Source organism: Podarcis muralis, chromosome 2 (assembly GCF_964188315.1).
Source record: "Podarcis muralis chromosome 2, rPodMur119.hap1.1, whole genome shotgun sequence".
In the NCBI taxonomy this organism is placed as follows: Eukaryota; Metazoa; Chordata; class Lepidosauria; order Squamata; family Lacertidae; genus Podarcis; species Podarcis muralis.
Window position 1 is genome coordinate 106,778,611 of NC_135656.1, and position 13,140 is coordinate 106,791,750.

The 13,140-nt window shown below is 46.4% G+C and overlaps 1 protein-coding gene across 1 annotated transcript; it reads right to left on the reverse strand.

Moving 5' to 3' along the window:
• LOC114588610 (L-amino-acid oxidase-like) lies at positions 1 to 7,793 on the reverse strand. Its single transcript, XM_028714019.2, has 6 exons — positions 7,572 to 7,793; positions 6,105 to 6,211; positions 5,044 to 5,245; positions 3,398 to 3,451; positions 2,211 to 2,347; positions 1 to 1,146 (listed from the first exon to the last, which is right to left on the reverse strand). Exons 1-6 carry the CDS (start codon positions 7,722 to 7,724, stop codon positions 381 to 383), a joined length of 1,419 nt encoding a protein of 472 aa, XP_028569852.2. The 5' UTR covers positions 7,725 to 7,793; the 3' UTR covers positions 1 to 380.
• Positions 7,794 to 13,140: the final 5,347 nt, after the last annotated feature.

The following is a 13,140-nucleotide window of genomic DNA, read 5'->3' on the forward strand; positions in this document are numbered from 1 at the left end:
CAGTTTCAGGTTAAGTACGGACCCCCGGAACAAATTAAGTACTTAACCTGAGGTACCACTGTATATACATTATGCCATAGAAAGGGGGAGGGAATCAAATAACACATCAATATGCCATACAACATATTGGGAAGACAAAATCAAAACACCCTCCAAAAAGGAATAATAGAAAACATTAGCTGGTTGGCATCTGTCTGCCGCGGGAGACAATGGCGGAATACGCCTCTGCAGATGAATTCAAACAGTTGAAAGGTTACAGTGCCTGTCAAAGAAAACTGGCAGTACGCAAATAATCATCAGCTAGGATCAAGTAACTGGTCTTTCCTTTTCACGAAGGATAAACATCACCAATGTCTGTTTTGCAGCTCCTACAACACAGATCAGGCACTGAGATGAATCCCACTTGCTGCCCTTATAGCAGTCTTCATGGCTGAGTCGATCCAAGCGTGCGGGTGGGTTGTGTACTCTCCGGCAAAGTACACTCTCCCTTCATTCTGTTTCAAAGCCTCGAAAAGCTGGGTGAACTGGTACGGAGTGGGTTGGGCAAAGGCCCCCATGGAAAACTTGTCTAGGGCCCACTTCTGTACAACGTGCCGGTTGCAAACGGATCTGAGGTAAGACTTGGAGACGTTGTGGATTTCCGACAGGTCATCCATCACCACGTCAACGCACTTTTCCTCGCTGAGGGGAACGAAGAAGTCGGCGTCATCACTGAACGTGTAAGAGGCCAGGAGTACCCCGAGGCCACTAGGGAAGACATGGTTCGGGTAATAGATCATTCGGGATGGGCGGTCCGTGATCGACTTCCCACCTCGGATCCCGTCTTTCTCCCAAAACCTGTCTGTGCAGGCCAAGGCGATTTTGGTAGAGCTTACGTAATGAAAAGAACGCAGAGCGCGAGCCTTAGGGTGGGAAAGAAGAGGCTGGTATTTGATGAGTCGAGCGGCTTTCGCCGTCGCCGTGACGATGACGTAGTCGGCGGTCAGACATGACAAGGTTCCTTTGCCCCGCTTGCGGTAAAACACCCTCACTTTCTTGCCAGTGCTAAGTATTTTCTCGACACTGCAGCTTAGACGGATTGTCCCAGGCATTTCCCGGGAGAAGCCGTTGGGGAGCTGGTCAAATCCTCCTGTGATTTCCTCAAAACTTGGGGAGGTAGAAGGAGGAAACAGGAGCAGAAAAAGAAAGGAAAGGAAAAGTCATTGAACAGGGTGAGCATCCCAAGCAAAATGTGCTCCCTGAAACATTTATATTTCCCAAGTTACTTCAAAAGCAAAATGGCATATGATCATTCTCTGGTTCCTCCAGTTACTAAGGCATATAATGATGGTATTCAGAGCAGCACAGCCATCACATTTCGGTTTTCGAAAGTTTCGGAATTTGAATGGTCTTCCAGAATGGATTATGTTCGAAAACCGAGTTACGCCCGGTAGTGGCGCCCGGCCTGTGGAACACCCTCCCATCAGATGTCAAGGACATAAACAACTATCTGACTTTTAGAAGACCTCTGAAGGCAGCCTTGTTTAGGGAAGTTTTTAATGTTTGAGGGTTTTTTGCTTTTTTATTATTATTAATATTCTTTTCGGAGCCACCCAGAGTGGATGGGGAGACACAGCCAGATGGGCAGGGTGTGTGTGGGTGTGTGTGTGTGTGTGTGTGTGTGTGTGTGTGTATACACATCTACAGATCTTCTTCAAAATGCATATATTAGGAGAAAAGCACAGTTAAATTTTCACAAGGACTTAAAAAATAAATAAATCTGCAAACTGAAGTGGAGATGTGGACAACCAAATTTATAATATAATAATAATTTATTCTTTGTACCCCACCCATCCAACTGGGTTGCCCCAGCCCCTCTGGGCGGCTTTCGGCATATATGAAAACATAATAGAACATTAAGCCTTTAAAATCTTCTTTATACAGAGCTGCCTTCAGATGCTATATAAGTAATCATCTCCATAACCTCTGAGGGGAGGGAATTCCACAGGGTGGATGCCACTACCGAGAAGGCCCTTTGCCTGATTCCCTGTAACCTCACTTCTCACAGTGAGGGAACCACCAGAAGCCCTTGGAGCTGGACCTCAGTGTCCGGGCTGAACGATGGGAGTGGAGACGCTCCTTCAGGTTGGAACAACGAGGAACCAAAACTCCATCCAACTCTGCTCAGTTACAGTATTAATGAAGCTGATACAATATCCCCTCCCTTTTACCTGTCATCGTCATAGAAGGTCACATAGTCCATAGCAGAATCAATAAATGAAGTATAGAATCCACCTTCTTCGTTCAAGAGGTCACCAATCATATCTACTGCTCCCTTGCTGAGATTTCCTTCTTTAATTAAATATCCCTGTTTGGAGGAAATGGGGGGGGGGGGTTAGCTAAAGAAAGGCTAGTTAAAAGTACACATGCTTCCTTATTTGAGCTAGACAGTCATACCTCGGGTAACAGCCGCTTCAGGTTGCGTTTTTTCGGGTTGCAGACTACCGAAATCCGGAAGTATCGGAACGGGTTACTTCCGGGTTTCAGCAGTCACGCATGCGCAGAAGCAGTAAATCACGCTTTGCACATGCGCAGAAGCGCCGAATCGCAACCCGCGCATGCGCAGACACACAAAGGCGGGTTGCAAACACTGCGGGTTGCGAACGTGCATCCTGCATGGATCAGGTTCGCAACCTGAGCGTCCACTGTAGCTAATTTATCGGCAAACATAGTCCAACAGCATGGTCACAGATTCCCCATTCCTGTTTTGTCTTCTGCATCCAATTTTCCAACCAGCCAAAGATTCTAGGGGCCTAATGCTAATTTTAGCAAACAGAATGGCTGTACAGTGGTACCTCAGGTTACATACGCTTCAGGTTACATACGCTTCAGGTTACAGACTCCTCTAACCCAGAAATATTACCTCGGGTTAAGAACTTTGCTTCAGGATGAGAACAGAAATCGTGCTCTGGCGGCGTGGCAGCAGCAGGAGGCCCCATTAGCTAAAGTGGTGCTTCAGGTTAAGTACAGTTTCAGGTTAAGTACGGACTTCCGGAACGAATTAAGTACTTAACCCGAGGTACCACTGTATTTTCACTGTTAGTGCAAATGCACAGGCTGTCAGAGCCTGCCCATGTCCACTAACGTGCTAAGAGGATAGCTCCATTGATTTAGTGTGGCGCGCATGTACCTGAACGTGCTGCCAGGTGGCCCACTTTACATAGGACAGTCTTTGATTCAAAAGGCTGTTTAGTTCAAGTTCTGTTTAACGTTAATGAACCATTAAGACAGAGAACAAGCAGGCGAAGTTCAGCCATCAACCGTTCGCACTGGTAATTCATACAAAAGTTTTATACAAGGGCGACAATTCAGATCAAAGTAAAAATACTGCAGACAAGTAAAGGCCCACTTTGCCTACCTTGACGGAATATGAGTCGTATTTTTCCTTCAAAATCGTGCAGTTTTTTGTTACCTGCATGGTAAACATAAATATTGTTACTGGATCAGAAATGCCCATTTGAAACCTTCCTCGCCACCCTTAAAGCATTCATTCAGTGTTCAGTTAAGAAAAAACACTCTGGTGACATTTGAAGATTTATTAAGTGATTCTTATGTTAACTGATATACTCTGACGATATTATATTAACAGTAATGGCCCACAACTGTGCGCTGAGTTTCAAATGCCCAAAGGGAGTTTGGGACTTGTGTTTTTTCTGAACAGCAGCAGCTCCTTCCTACCACTGCCATGTTGTTTTGAAACAAACAGGACTTCAGGGCAAGGCTTGGGAGGTGGGCTATGTCTGCAGTCATGTGCACTGCAAGTTCCCAGCTTGGAAGTAATAATATCTACATGGGGAATTATGGGAGTTGTCTTATGTGCGATGTGGAGGGCATGTGTTGCTTTATTTGTTTGTTTGTTTTAAGCCCTTCATCATAAAGCCTTGACAATTAAAAGTCACCACCCTCATCAAAAGACGCAAGGCTTGCGCAACAACGGGTGAGCAAAAGGAATCCACACAACAGAGGAACACAGTGCGAAACCGACAAAGAAGCTTTGCGAAGAAGAAGAAGAAGAGTTTGGATTTGATATCCCGCCTTTCACTCCCTTTAAGGAGTCTCAAAGTGGCTAACAATCTCCTTTCCCTTCCTCCCCCACAACAAACACTCTGTGAGGTGAGTGGGGCTGAGAGACTTCAGAGAAGTGTGACTGGCCCAAGGTCACCCAGCAGCTGCATGCGGAGGAGCGGAGACGCGAACCCGGTTCCCCAGATTACGAGACTACCACTCTGGCTCTACACCACACTGGCTCTCCAAAAGCGTGAAGAGAAAAGAAAGAAAAGATGGGAAGAGCAGACTAGAAAGCAACTCCAGAAATCATTCATAGTCTGACGTGCCTTTGCTAATAGGAAGGCCTTCATTTGCCCCCCCCCCCCCAAAAAAAGCTTGTACGGTCACAGCCAGGCTAGCCAGCTTGTACGGTCACAGCCAGGCTAGCCAGCCTCCCTGTGAAGGGCATTCCCTCCGCCCAATAAAAAATTGTAGCACCACCATGGGAAGGCCTTTGTAGAAGCATAGTGTGTATCTGCTAAAGGGTATAACCAGTTCCACTGCCGAACTGAATACCTGCTGCAGGTAACCACAAGCCGGGAGAGGCAGCGTCAGTCAGCAGGGCAGCGTGGCAGTGGTTACCTGGCTTCCCAATGCTGGGAGGGCCAAAGTGTTGTGGAACTAACTCCTTGTAGTGTGGGTGCAGTGGGGTGCATTGGCTCTGTCCTGGACCCCACCGATCTTGCCCTTCTCCCTCTTTGTAACCAGCAGCAGTGCTTGGCATTGGGAAGCCGGGCGAGTGGTGCCAGTCTGCTGACCACTACTTGGGAAAATGGCTGCTGAACGCAGGCCCTGCTGCTGGATTCCCCTAGGCATCTGGTTGGCTAGAAACAGGATGCTAAACTGGGCGGGCCTTTATAGTCCTATGTGATCGGAAGAGGGTACTTGGAGCCAGGCCTTACCAGAAGACCAGGCAAGCTGGTTCATGAACACACAGCCTCTTTACAAAACACCTACCCGATCTAGTGCCTCGTGGAAGAGTTTAGAGGCAGATTTCCCCCTCTCACTGGGAGCCACTTCATATCCAAACAGCTCGGCGTTTTCCTCCACCGCAGACACTTTTTCCTTTCTATTTCTAATGAAGTACCAGGCATTCTTATCCGTCTGAACAAACGGGTTTAACGTGAGGTTGAATTTCTTAATATATTCACGAACAATTCTGCGGGGGAAAGGAGTAAGAAAGGCCTTTTTAAAAAAAGTATATGTGTAAAATAATATAACAGGACATGGTGCTTTCATATTCAGGGATGCTAGCAAGGCTGCGAAACATTCATTACACACCCACAGATCAGAAGGGAGGATAATGCCAGATAGGAACGAAAGGCTGAACATATTTTGTTATGGCCAAGAATGCAGCAGGTCTTGTAGGGTCACTTCCTGTCAGGAAACTGCCATCGGCTCAGGGGCGAGAGGGGAAAGGGCGGACGGATTACAGAGAGCCCCCAAAGATCGTGGGAAGCAGCACTTCCTCAGCAGAGGAAGGAAGCCACGCCTCTAGTGGGGAGGAGATGCAGGGCTCGGAGGATGCAAGGCGGTGCCAGGACACCTTGCCTGAGCAAAGCGGGGAGGAGGGAGGTTCCCCGTTACCCAAGCCTTCCTTGCGCAGTAGGCTTTCGCGCAGAGAGGGGAGGCGTAGACTGGGGGTCAAAAGACTACTCTGCTGGGGAAGATTTAAGGACCGCCCACTCTCAGATTCTGCCAGTGAATGAGCAAGACATGGAATAGAGGCGCTCTGCATTGTAAAGGTTTTTAGCACCAATAATAAAGCTTTAGAACAGACCAGTGAGGCATCTTGCCTGATTGCTCTCGAGCAACCACCCGATACCCTTCACACTTTCCCTTCCCAAGTCTGCTCTCTAGGCAGACGCCTACTCAAAACTAAACAAAATCACAGCAACTGCTAATTCCAGGAAATGGGAAGGAGGGTACATCCAAGGTAAAATAAAGTACTTCACCCGCAGATGTTTCTAAAACAGAATGAGTTTTGTGCATGATTGGCAACAAGATTTTTGCCTTACTTCTGTGCCTTGGGCAGACGCATCGGTCCCATATCCATGTACCAGTCTTTCTCACGATAGGTCTTTATCCGACCCCCAATGCGGTCACTGGCTTCCAGAATCTGAACCTAGGAACAAATGCATTGTCGCTGTTTATGCTTCACTTCCTTACCAATTGCTGATCCAGAAACAAACATGGGGGCCCCTTCACAACCAGAAACAAGGTTGGGGAAACCACTTTCCTCAGTGGGGTTGTTCCACGACAGATCACCACACCTTTATAAGATTTGTGCTACGGACTCCCAAACTTTGGGATTGTTAAAATACATACAACAAAAATAATGAATTTGAGTTGTCCGACTCAAATGGGGTCTAGTAGACCCAAAAGGGATGCAGGTAGTGCTGTGGTCTAAACCACTGCGCTTCTTGGGCTTTCCGATCAGAAGGTCAGCAGTTCAAATCTGCACAACGGAGTGAGCTCCACTCCTGCCAGCTTAGCAGTTCAAAAGCACACCAGTGCAAGTAGATAAATAGGTACTGCTGCAGCGGGAAGGTAAAGAATGTTACTGTGTGCTCTGGTTTCCATCATGGTGTCCAGTTGTGCCAGAAGTGGTTTAGTCATGCTGGCCACGTGACCCAGAAAGCTGTCTGTGGACAAACGCCAGCTCCCTTGGCCTGAAAGTGAGATGGGCTCTGCACCCCACAGTCATCTTTGACTAGTCCAGGGGTTCTTTACCTTTTTACCTAGATGACCCCCAAGAATTAAGCAACGTGGACTAAAGTCACATTTGGGACCCCTCTGAGATTAAGAGCCCCAAAGCTTAAGCTTCATTAGTTTCATAGTAGATCGGCCCCTGCAAGCATGGATGCAAAAAACATAACTATGCACATAGGAGGGGCAATAGCTTCATTATATGGAGCAAGATGCGCAGTTCAAACCTTGGCACCTACAATTAAGGGTCTCAAGTGGCAGGAAAGAGCCCATGTTCTGCAGAACCACTCATTTTAGACCCACCCCCCTTCTTCCTCCTTTTTGTCAGATTGCAGACCTATGCATGGCTTAAGGTAAAGGTAAAGGGACCCCTGACCATTAGGTCCAGTCATGGCTGACTCTGGGGTTGCGGCGCTCATCTGGCTTTATTGGCCGAGGGAGCCGGCGTACAGCTTCCGGGTCATGTGGCCAGCATGACTGGTGAACCAGAGCAGCGCACGGAAACGCCGTTTACCTTCCCGCCGGAGCGGTACCTATTTATCTACTTGCACTTTGACGTGCTTTCGAACTGCTAGGTTGGCAGGAGCAGGGACTGAGCAACGGGAGCTCACCCTGTCACGGGGATTCGAACCGCCGACCTTCTGATCGGCAAGTCCTAGGCTCTGTGGTTTAACCCACAGCGCCACCCGCGTCCCTATGCATGGCTACTAAGAAGTAAATCCACTTGACCCCAAGGAAAGTGTACACAGGATTCCAGCCTTTGTTAGTACAATTACCTGATGTCCCGCATCTTTCAGCAATTTGGCAGCAGTGAGCCCGCTTATTCCTGCCCCAACAATCACAATGGTCTTTGGATTTGAAGCCTTTCCCAGCCCATTTCTGGCAACATTTAACAGCTCCTCATAGTCGGGATCCTCAAAACACTTCATCCATTCCTCACGGTCCTCAGCGTGATTTGGGGAAACCAAGGCTATCACGAGCAGCAGAAAGGGGAAAAGTGCTAGAAAACAAGAAATGATTGAGCAGGAACAATATATAAAAAAGGAGAGTGAATTCATAAATGACATCTGATGCCCTTTTAAAATGTGTTGTTCAAATTGGGTTGTTTTTGTTTTTATTATGTATTTTGTCTTTTTATATTGTGAATTTATGTTGTGAACCACCCTGAGACCTGTGAGCTGTGCTTTTTTTCTGGGGGTACGGATTTTGTGAATCTTTGTACTTTTGTCCATTTACTGTATTTATTTTTCCCAATTTGAACTATAAAATGGTGATTTTCTTGACTCAAAAATGAGAGTACCTACCCCTAAACATATATTTTTTTTAGAAAAAAAGCACTGCCGGTGAGTATAGGGCAGTATACAGATAAATAATAATAATAATAATAATAATAATAATAATAATAATAATGCATGAAAAATGTAAATTTTGGTTGATTTGTTTGAGTCGTGCATTTTGGCACCTTCCAATTTTAAATTCTCTAGAAATCACTGAAATAACCACTTAGTGCTTGACCCCCAACTGGGTGGAAACCTGGTGCCTATTTTCTTTTTAATTGTCTATGTTACAAATGGGGCCAGAGAAATATTCCTGTAGTCTCTTCTCACAACAGAATCAAATGTACTAACTGCAGGACTTTTTTTCAACCGGAACTCAGTTCCGGCACCTCTCAGGTGGGCGCCATTGCCATTATAAGAGAACAAGGGAGGTGTTCAGAGTGAGTTCCAGCACCTCTTTTTCTAGAAAAATACCACTAATTAACTGTATAGCTGTCCTTGGCCAAAATTAAGACACAGCACTAGATATTGCCTCCCAATTGTTCTTCTTCGCTTAACTGCAGTTGTTACCATGTGCCAAAGCTCCAAGTCTCCTCCGAACTTCCCTGTTTCCCTGCCTGCTTTGACTTATAGCCCTCCCATGTCAGAAAGCATTCCTTTTTGCAAAGATGATGAAGAAAGGCATTAAAAAGATGTAGACAAAGACGTCGTTACAATTAAGATGACAGTTACCATATTTTTTTCCTCTATAAGATGCACTTTTCCCCTCCTAAAAAGTAAGGGGAAATGTGTGTGCGTGAATGGAGTGAATGGAGGCTGTGCAGCTATCCCAGAAGCCGGAACAGCAAGAGGGATTGCTGCGCAGTGCTCCCTCTTGCTGTTCTAGCTTCTGGCTTAGCCCCTCAGTCCCTTCCCCCACCTCCCGGAAAAGCCCCCAAGAGCCGCGCGGAGCATGTCAGTGACGGGCTGCCCTTCTCCCTCCTCGGGGAAAAGCCCCCAAGAGCCGCACACACGCTCCACGCGGCTCATAAAAGGGAGCGCTGAGCAGAGCCTGGGATGCATACAGACTCTGCTCAGTGCTCCCTGTAAAGAATACTTTTTTTCTTGCATTCCCCCTCTAAATACTAGGTGTGTCCTATGCTCGGGTGCGTCTTATGGAGCGAAAAATACGGTACAAAAAAATGAATTCAAAGAAGAATTTTGTAAGCAAGGGATCAAGGAAGAGACGGTGGATCCATCTCCTTGTCCTTCTCACATCGGACATCAGATACCAGCCTTGGTGCCCACTCAACGCTATTGGACTCCAACACCCATCATCCCCCGCCAGCATGGCCAATGCTCAGTTGTAGTCCAACAATATCTAGAGGGCACCAGATTGGAAAAGGATGTCAGATACCTTAATCATCCCCAACAGAGGTTTGTCCAAGGTTTCCATAAGGGATAGTCAACATATGGCTCTAGCCAGCTTGACTCTGTTGCTATGAAGTTACTACAGTAACAGCAACAGAAGGTAGGTAGCCGTGTTGGTCTGACGCAGTCGAAATATATAAAAAATAAAAAATTTGTCCAGTAGCACCTTAGAGACCAACTAAGTTTGTTCTTGGCATATGAAAAGCAATTGTAATGAACAGATTACGCTAGTAGGACTGCAAGAAGTTCTGTAAGGAGGACTACTTGAAATATTGCAAGAAAGACTATGAAGAGAATTATTAGTTAATGATAATTAAAAGTAATAGAGAAATTAAGAAATGCAGAACAAGTGATAAAGAACGGAAAATCTTCAGAGGTTGTTGACGGAAGTCTAAACTATTGTATAAGATTAAAAGTTATGTTAAACGATATGTTAAAAAAAACTAATAAAAATGTATTTTTAAAAAAAGTTTCTTCTTGGTATAAGCTTTCGTGTATACGAAACTTCGTACCCAGAACAAACTTAGTTGGTCTCTAAGGTACTACTGGACATTTTTTTTATTTTTTATATATTTCAGCAACAGAAGAGGAGGAGGAGGAGGAGGAGGAGGAGGAGAAGGAGGAGGAAGAAGAAGAAGAAGAAGAAGAAGAAGAAGAAGAAGAAGAAGAAGAAGAAGAAGAAGAAGAAGAAGAAGACATTATAAAGTTAAAAACAAATCAGAATTAGAAAGAGCATAGCCATAACTTGATGTCCCAGAGGACACTTGCATCCTAAAATTTCTATGAGAAAATGAAAGACTTACAGAATTGGTCCATGTTCTGATAGGCAGTGTAAGGATGGCAAGTGAATGCTCTTATTTTATAGCCAGAATGTGGCAGGCTATGAGCCAATAGTGATTCAGAAACCTCTTTGGTGACCAACCTCTCAAAGGGCAATTCCCAAACACACCTATCTGGTAAAGGTCACCTGAAGCACAGTACATGCAACCGAGACGGATGGCACAATATAGTTGCATATCTTCTAAGAAAGTACCTTTAAAAAACACGGGGTGCGGGAAAGACACGCAAAGTTTGATCTGGAATGCTTAAAAGTGAGGCCAAGAAGATCTCACCTTTTGCCCAATGGGTTTTATAGGATATTCTGTTAGATTTTTAAGGGTCTAATAAAACCTGGGTGGGAAGCAAGGAAAGCAATGACCTCAGTGTGATATAGTCAATCTTTCTACAAATACAGGAAGGGAAATGTCAGAGATTACAGCATAATTTGCTCCCTGGCAGCTATCTAGCAACCCCGATATTTACTGACTGATTAGAAGACATTAGGTCAGATTAGACTGGACTGAGGTCAGGTTATAAAATATTTTACACACACACACACACTAAGGTTACCAGACGTCCCCGTTTCCCGGGGACAGTCCCCAGATTTACAAATCAGTCCCCTGACAAAATCCATCTATTTAGGAGGAAGTTGAAAAGTGTCCCCGGATTCATTGAGCAAAATCTGGAAACCTTAACACACACACACACAATGAAATATATTAAATTAAAATATCCTACAGTGAAGACAAGGAGCAGTGTTGGATGGTAATAAACCAAGATAGTGTTGGACTAGGACCTGGGAGACCAGGGTTCAAGTCTCCACTTGGCTATGAAGCTTAATATCCGTCTTTGGGTCAGACACTGCCTAGCCTACCTTGCGCAGTTTTGTGGGGGTTAAATGAGGAGGGGGAGAACCACGTAGGCCGCCTTGAGCTCTTTGGAGAAGAAGTTGAGATATAAATGCATTAATTAAGTAAATAACCACCTAATCCAAGAGCTCCTTGCCTCTAAGGTCAAATATGGCTAAAAAGGTAAAGGTAAAGGGACCCCTGAACATTAGGTCCAGTCACAGACGACTCTGGGGTTGCGGCGCTCATCTCGCTTTGTTGGCCAAGAGAGCCGGCGTACAGCTTCCGGGTCATGTGGCCAGCATGACTAAACCGCTTCTGGCGAACCAGAGCCGCGCACGGAAATGCCGTTTACCTTCCCGCCAGAGCGGTACCTATTTATCTACTTGCACTTTGACATGCTTTTGAACTGCTAGGTTGGCAGGAGCAGGGACCGAGCAACGGGAGGTCACCCCATCGTGGGGATTCGAACCGCCGACCTTCTGATCGGCAAGCCCTAGGCTCTGTGGTTTAACCCCCAGCACCACCCACATCCCAAATATGGCTAGCACTAAGCAAATTCTTTGGCCAAGCCCAATGCAAGAAAAGTGCCGGTGGTGTCGCAAGGCTCCCAAACAGGAAGAGGAAGCAAGTGTATTTCAAGGCGATTGTGCCATTGGGACTGCACCGTTGGGACTTGAGGCCTAGTGCCTCGAGGCAAAAGAAAGCGATAACACGGTATCCACATAAAAGGCTGCTGACGGTAAAGAAAGTAGGGGCAAAGGGAGCATTTTAAGAAGCAGGACTCAGCGCTTGCAAAACCCAAGAACAACAAAGAGAGCATCAACAGAAGGGCGGGCTAAAGTAGTTCAGGCACTAGATCAGGGGTCCTCATGCTTTTTAAACAGGGGGCCAGTTCACTGTCCCTCAGACACTGTTGGGGGCTGGACTATAGTTTGAAAAAAATATGAATTCTTATGCACACTGCACACAGTGTCGGAGCTTCATGCTCCGGCACCGGGGGGGAGAAGAGCAGGCGGGGCAGAGCTGGTGCGTGTCCTGGGGGCGTGGCACGCAGCACAGGTGGGGGGGCAGCCACAATGGCACCCCACTGGGATCGCGCTGCCAGGAACAATGCGCTCCGCCCGCACTCCTCTTCCTCTGCCAGTGACTGCACATATTTTATTTGTGGTGCACAAAAAGCAGGGGAAACAATTGTTGTTGTTGTTGTTTAGTCGTTTAGTCGTGTTTGACTCTTTGTGACCCCCTGGACCAGAGCACGCCAGGCACTCCTGTCTTCCACTGCCTCCTGCAGTTTGGTCAAACTCATGTTCATAGCTTCGAGAACAGTATCCAACCATCTCGTCCTCTGTCGTCCCCTTCTCCTTGTGCCCTCCATCTTTCCCAACATCAGGGTCTTTTCCAGGGAGTCTTCTCTTCTCATGAGGTGGCCAAAGTATTGGAGCCTCAACTTCACGATCTGTCCTTCCAGTGAGCACTCAGGGCTGATTTCCTTCAGAATGGAGAGGTTTGATCTTCTTGCAGTCCATGGGACTCTCAAGTGTCTCCTCCAGCACCATAATTCAAAACCATCAATTCTTTGGCGATCAGCCTTCTTTATGGTCCAGCTCTCACTTCCATACATCACTACTGGGAAAACCATAGCTTTAACTATACGGACCTTTGTTGGCAAGGTGATAGACATCTCCATACTCACTTTCAGCGTAAGAGATCTAGGCAGTATGAGAAGACCACTCACCTTTTGTGGTGCGTGCCGTTGCGGCCACAAGGTATCCGGGTCCAAGCAGTGATCTGGCTCGTGGGCAGGGAAGAGTGGTACACAGCCTTATTCAAAAAACTAACCAACAAACTGAAACTGACATGGGAACAAATAGAAGAAGACACCTTCATCCCGATATGGTTACCCTTTATCACGTGCACAACCCAACAAGACAACAACAAGAACCCACCAACAGCATTTGAATCAATCTGGCTAACCTGATCCAAAAACA

Excerpts from the sequence above, each read along its gene's own strand:
- LOC114588610 (XM_028714019.2), bottom strand. The coding sequence starts at position 7,724 with ATGAAGTGTTTTGAGGATCCCGACTATGAGGAGCTGTTAAATGTTGCC. Across the intron at positions 3,452-5,043 it reads TCCACGAGGCACTAGATCGG|GTAACAAAAAACTGCACGAT; the intron begins GTAGGTGTTTTG and ends TTTACCATGCAG. Across the intron at positions 1,147-2,210 it reads ACCTTCTATGACGATGACAG|TTTTGAGGAAATCACAGGAG; the intron begins GTAAAAGGGAGG and ends TACCTCCCCAAG.